This window comes from Poromitra crassiceps, assembly GCF_964638095.1.
Source record: "Poromitra crassiceps genome assembly, chromosome: 2".
NCBI classification, from domain to species: Eukaryota; Metazoa; Chordata; class Actinopteri; order Beryciformes; family Melamphaidae; genus Poromitra; species Poromitra crassiceps.
In genome coordinates, this window is record NC_139624.1 from 63,774,767 (window position 1) to 63,781,651 (window position 6,885).

The 6,885-nt window shown below is 44.9% G+C and overlaps 1 protein-coding gene across 1 annotated transcript in view; it reads right to left on the reverse strand.

Annotated features, from left to right (window-relative positions):
- sspo (SCO-spondin) overlaps positions 1-6,885 on the reverse strand; it is a gene marked incomplete at both ends in the record, with an annotated part of 269,200 nt that overhangs the window by 110,262 nt on the left and 152,053 nt on the right. Inside the window, 5 exons of the mRNA XM_083632012.1 lie at positions 1,615-1,779; positions 1,999-2,034; positions 2,313-2,533; positions 3,261-3,406; positions 6,717-6,883. Coding sequence (XP_083488138.1) covers positions 1,615-1,779; positions 1,999-2,034; positions 2,313-2,533; positions 3,261-3,406; positions 6,717-6,883 — 735 coding nt within the window. The remainder of the gene's footprint in view (positions 1-1,614; positions 1,780-1,998; positions 2,035-2,312; positions 2,534-3,260; positions 3,407-6,716; positions 6,884-6,885) is intronic.

The following is a 6,885-nucleotide window of genomic DNA, read 5'->3' on the forward strand; positions in this document are numbered from 1 at the left end:
CGTCTGAGAGTGAAAGCTGAGATAATCGCAGTTTTGTGAAATTCAATCAAACAGGCAGAACAGTCACTTTAACCATTTATTTTTGGCATCAGTGAGAGATCAGACATCCAAACAATATAGTTCCGAACGCCCTCTCCTTCAACTCCTCCCTCCGTGGGCGTGTCTAGTGGCTTTCAGCCTGTGTTTGTCACAAGCGAGTGCTCTGCTGCTGCTGCTGCTGCTGCGAGTTTGACCAGCCTCCCTCCCTGGCAGCGAGTTTGAGCAGCCTCCCTCCCTGGCAGCGAGTGTGGATAGGTCTCACTCGTCTCTTGGGTTTGAGAGCCCCGATGAAGCCCCGTGCGACTCTAGGCTTTATGCTGCCCACCCAGTCCATTTCTGGAACCCCCCACCGCAGCAGCGCGAAAGCGTCCCCGCCTACAGTATGAGAATGAGGCTCGTTCGTTTCTGACTGTAAAATCGCCAAGCCATTTCCTTGAGAATGGAGGAAGCAGCCGCGGGAGGCGGCTGCTTTTGGTTGACTTTCTCTCTGTCGGGAGAGGACCGTCGCCACCTAGCTGGTCGGTAAAATAGATTATACACATTCAATACTTCCAATATCTCCATAGGAGACGCGGGGGGCATTGATCCACGTAGCACCGTCAAAAAAAAAAAAAAATTTTTTTTTTGACGTATTAATACGTCAATGGCAGTGAACCGCTGGATTTTTTTTGACGTATTAATACGTCAGTGGCAGTCAACGTGTTAACCACAAACCTTATTTTATGCATTTAAGAGAAATCCCCATATCCCCCATTTTCCCTGACGAAGTGTTACTTCTGGACTCATTCTTGCGGTGCTCTATAGATAGTATTCGATCAGCGTCATCACGGTCGCTGCGGCCATGTTGTTGACATATCGCTGCTGCTCCCAACTAGTGACAACCTATGTGAGAGCAGCTCTTATAGGAAGCTAGCCACCGTTAGCGTTACCTCTATCATTCCTGTTGTGTTACAGGCATTAACGGCAGCATACAAACAACAACCCTGGGGTTTTTATTGCTGTCATCACCATCTCTATTTTGTAGACCTTAACGCAACAGAAACGACAATAAGGCTGTTACTAGTTGTCAGCTGCAGCACTGTGCGTGCAGGACGGTATGTCAACAATATGACCGTGGCGACCGTGATGATGCTGGTCGAATACCATCTATAGCTACTTGTAACTGATTGGTTACTGCATTGCATACTCACTGGCCTACTTAGCTACTTTGTTTGAGTTCTGGTTACTGATTCCTGTCCATGATTCCTGTTTAATGTTAATTCAGGAAGCCTTGTAGGGGTGTGTCGCCCCTTTTTGTTAATCATTTTGTTTTTTGTAGGTTAAGGAGGGTAGACTTGTCTTTGTTTATAGCCTAGTTTATTTTATTTATAGGTAATCTGGTTGGGCATTGGCCACCCTGTATCATTTCAACCAACCTTTGTTAAATAAACCTTGTTTTGGTACACTTTAATTCATCTTATTTCCTTTTATTTCCTGGACTTGTTATGCCTTTTGACCCTAGACACCTTTTAAGGGACCTTTTAACAGTAGACATGCAAAGAAAGACAGAAGGACAAATAATCCATGTGGTAGTACCTGGGCACTGGGGCAGGTTGCAGGCCTTCTCGTGGTGAGAGTCTCCAGAACAGGGAGGTTTGACACAGCGTCGATGACGGGACTTCATGGCCGGACTGAGCGCATCAGTGCAGGTCTTAGTACAGGGACTCCACAGCGACCAGGGAGAGAAGCCAGCATCCTCATCTATGGGAGGTGGAGAGAGAGAGAGATTGAAGGAATGAATTAATGAACTCAAATCTTTATTCTGATGAAGGAAATTTGGTTGCTGAAAGAAAGAAAATGACATTAGGGGTGTGAAAATAAAAGAAGAATGCTCAGAGAGAAAATGTCAGTGAGAAAATAAATGAGTAAAGGAGGGAATACAGAAGCTGGTATACAGTATTGTATGGAGTGATAATTTACCTGGTATGGCTGGGTCTTCTGTTGGACCAACAATTACTGCCAACATGTAGAAAGAGATATCATCAGTCCAAACCAATTAATCAGGCACAAACACTTGACAGTACATCTTCCCTCTGTGATCACATTTCCTCTATTACTGTATATACTGTAATACAGGTAGGTCAAGGCATTAATACTAATCTACATGGCAGAGATAGATTTTGACCATTTATAATGCAAATACAAGATACTATATCAAGTGATGTGCACACAAACTCACATACTGTACATAGTGCCACGCACGCATGTACGTACGTACACACTACCTGCTGTACCTGGGCAGTCAGGGGCTTGGCAGTAGGTTGTTTCCTGGCGGGGCCCCTGGCAGTCTCTCCCTCCGTGGGCCGGGACAGGCTGGGTGCAGCCCCTGGAGTGAGTCTTCAGTCCTAGACCTCCACAGGACAGGGAGCAGGGGCTCCAGGGGCCCCAGGGTGACAGACCACCGTCTACTGGACAATGCTCCAACGAACAGTTCCACTTGCCATGGTCACACCAGCTAGAAGGAGCAGAAGGACAAAAGATGTCAGTAAGATGTCAGTCCGCCAATAGAGAAGATAATGAAGATGTGATCATAGTTGCGGTGTTAATGGGTTGAGGGGTTGATGACAACAAAGATGAGGATGGGGCACTGATAGCCCAAATGTTAAGAGATGTAGGCTTGTAACCATAACATTTCTGGCTTGAATCCCTTAACTAGCTGTTAAAATCTGACTAAGACACGCACGCACGCACACGCACGCACGCACACGCACATGCACACACACACACACACACACACACACACACACACACAAAGGCAATTTGCGCCCAATTGTCGAGCAAAGCTGCTAAGTCTGCAGATTTCAGAAAAACAAGTTTCAGTCTTTTTAAGACCTTTTTAATTCCATTTGGAATTGAATGTAAGACCCAGGGACTTGAAGCCCCGTTGTGTTCAGTAAAGCAGATACAATGAAAGGGATAAACATGCTGCGAATATTGTACTACTAACCTAAAACGTGTTCAATTAATACATAAACATACAGAAAAATCAATAGACAGATATGTATGATGATGACGACAATGATGTCAACACCGACAAAGATGATGACAGATTTGATGGTAATGGTGATGGTCATGATAATGATGATGATGTGGGAGACATAGCAATGTTATGACAATGACAAGATTGGTTGTGATGACGATGACGATGATGATGAGAGGAAGTGCTTTCACTCTCTCCTCACCAGGAGCTGCAGTCATGCACCAGCGTGTCTCCAGACTGGAGCTCCACTCCCTCAGAGACATTATGGAGGAGCAGAGAGGAGAGAGGTGTGACAGAAACACTCTGTAGAGAGGCCAGGAAATCTCTGTCTACCAGACATGGACACTCCTGAAACACAGAAATAGACATTATAAGACAACTTTGAATTAAATTAAGTTCTAACGAAGGTTCAATCAGGAAGACTATAATCTGCACTTTTCACCTCAGTTCACTTCTTATTTCTCCACCCCTTCAAATCTGCTCACACGCTCAAAATTAGCTGTCAACTTCCGGGCTTCAATTGAATAATCAGCTGTTTCCCTCCTGGTCTCATTTAACCAATAGCATAGCGTCACATCACCTCTGATTCTGTCATCGTCAGTCTGCTTGACGACGATGATGTAGGACATGGCCAAGTCATCGACGACTTCGTTTCTTGGTGCGAAAACGCTTCTCTACAGCCTACAGTTAGGCTGTAGCTAATCTATCGCCTAACCTAAGCTATTCTAACCTACCAGCATCCCTCTACCAGTGATGGAGAGCACTGATGCCCCCCACCCTGGCCCCGTCCCCCACACACATAAGGCGTGGGAGAGAAGGCCAGGCCGGGACACAGCGGCGCCCCCTCCACCCCCAGTGCGCGCAAGGAAACCTTTCCACCACATGGATTGCCTCAGTGACTTGTTGAGGAGGAACCTTGTGAGGGCCGATGTACTGTAGGGGCCCAACTATGGACCCCATCTGGGGACCCCCCTCCGGGATAGGCCGAGAAGATGGCGGGCTAACCATTTACAGAGTTTCAGATTATAGAAATAAAATTGACAAAAGAACAGAAAATTGAGAATGTAAATAGGAGTCCAACAAAAGGAATACGAAAATGTAGTCTTTAAATGATCCTAAGATCCGGGAAGAAAGTTGAAAATGTAAAAAGGTAGAGTCAAAAAATAAATAGAAAATTTAGTCTTTAAGTGTTAGTAAGTTCGAGGAATACTAGCTAATTAGCTAGGTGAAAAGGGGGAAAATGATCAGGAGTTCCACGAGGGTGATCTGAGGGATCCATGAGTCCACATTGGTGGCATCGACCAAGAAGAGAGGAGGGGAGGATAGGGGTCGGTGGTGATGATGAGGCCGGGGAAGGGGGGAAGGGCGTCAGGCAGGTGAAGGAGTAGTGGGTAGAATAGACTCATCAGTCTCAGGAGAGGCATCACCATCACCATCACCACCACCACCACCAGTATCTAGACTTTACAGGGGGATATATCTGGCTGCTGCTCATGGCTGATGCAGCTCTATCTCAATATCTCCCTGTGGTGTCTAAGCGCCAAACACTATTAACAATACCTAATTCTCATCACATTTTCTGTAATGCATCATTAATTTGCTATTGTAATACATATTTTATTCATTAACTGGTCTCTAGTCTCTCATGATTGACATATAAACACTTGCAGACATTTAAAGGGGGACTTACCACCCAGATATGTAACAAAACGGCATGCTGCTTGATTTGATAAAACCTATGGGAAAAACCAAGAAATGACGTATCCTCTAGTCTATACTATACTCTTTGGCTGTGCTCAGCTCAGGATTTTTTTCCGGAAATCGACGCCATTACAGTTTGCCCACCGCCTCGAAAATAATTTATATGAGAGCTGCAATATCTTTATAAATATCAACAACTAGCCAACGCTGGTGGCCTGTATGGAAACAGCGTTGCTCAAAATGGTTGAAAGTTATATCAATTTGGCCATTCAGTGGCGAACTAGAAATTGAATTATTTTTCTATCATGTGTGTGTGTGGCTTGTCTAACTATCGTTAGGAGAGCCTAGTGATGCGAGAGGCTGGTTGCCGCAGCACAGCACAATAGGACAAACCCCCCGCTCTGGGGTAACACAATGCGAGATTTCTCCACGTTATGCCCTTGTCCAGCTTGCCATATAGACCGCCATGAGGTCCCTTTTTGATTTTCGTTTCTCCCCTTTTCGTGATTGTTGTCAAAAGTTGTGCAAAAGTTTTCCTCTCGACCGCAGAGCGTTCTCCCCCTCCCTCCTCCCAGACCCCGGCTGGCGAAACAGCCTCCTGCATGGGGCGCTCTGTAACCCTCACGGAGCAACAACAAACAAACACAGACAGAAATAGCTGGTGTGCGATTTTTCTGCACAATCAGTGTCTGAGATTGGGTACAGGATTGCGGGAATCCCGCATCTGTTTGCGAAGGTGCGACTGGACAGGACACTTTTCACAGACAGGGGCACAGCGTCAGTGAGGCTGCAGGAGCTGAGTAGCCTATAAGTCGGAGCGAGGTGAGTGTCACTTCACCATGCCTTCTCCGAGTCCTCCCCGTCGAAAGTGAAGCAGGAAAATACATTTTAGGCTGTTAGACATTCTCTGTTGTCTCTCAACCTAATATGGAATTCTGGACAAAATCATATCTAGGCTACATAAAAAATAAAAAAATAAATCAGATTTGCATCTGAGAGACCAAATCTCATCATATGGGGGTCCATTGCCACAATGTGAACTAAATTAGGGCTCCTTAGTATGAAAAAGGTTGGGAATGATTTACAGCAACACAATTCCATTTCCTTCCTTTTATGATTATAGTGGCGTTTATTGATAGTATTGTGTTACATAGGAGTTGGTAGGAAAATAACAGGCGATTGTAATCAATTAACAGGTGATTAACAGGTCAAGTGACACAAACAGCCAATAAGCTGTGTGTATTGTAGCACCATATTGGTAGGAAAATGCTTGTGACATAATGGGAATAGGCTTGGAGTTGTGAGGAGCCGGGAAAGGGTACAGGGGGAGTAGGGGAGTAACTATCTTGAAATCCCATAGTCTTTGGTTCATCGTGACGTCACGACGTATCAAATCTCCCATTCATTTGAGGCCAGTTATGCGGCTGAAAATGATACAAATGGTACAATGGCAACAGTTTGGTCTCAAATGTGGAAATTTTAAACCAGAATTCTTCACACACCCCCCCCAAAGTCATATATATTGGTTAAAAGCTGAAAAAAAGTGTTTTGGGGGTAAGTTACAATTTAAGGGAGGTGTGTGATAGCTTATTTTATATTGTTTGGATATTTCTTACCTACGTATTTTTCAACCTATGTATTTTGCCCTTAACTTTGTCCTGTGTCCCATGTTTTGCTATAATATTCAGATTCAGGAGGTCAACTTTGGAGATTTTCTTAGGACAACTTTATATTTCTTTCTTTTTCTTTTCTTCTTACAGTATATGATCTAATCATAGAGGACTCAAGCCCTCCGGGCTTCCCTTCTCTCCCAGCCTACCCACCAATTTTTGTATTGTTTGTTCGTTTTCTTTTTTGATGTGCAAAATAAAATAAAATACATTTTATTTTGATACAATAGATACACAATTTTGACCACAGATAACAATGACGATGATGCTGATGATGGGGAACCAACCTGGAGACAGAGTCCATGGTGTTGGTAGGTTTGGGGGGGGCAGTGGCAGCCCTCCTCACAGCCATCTGAATAGCAGCCCTCCCTGCCACTGACCTGGGCACAGCTGAATGGACAGCCTTCACCTCGCTCACACTCCCTGTACAGCCTGCCAGGAGGGCAGCCCACTTCT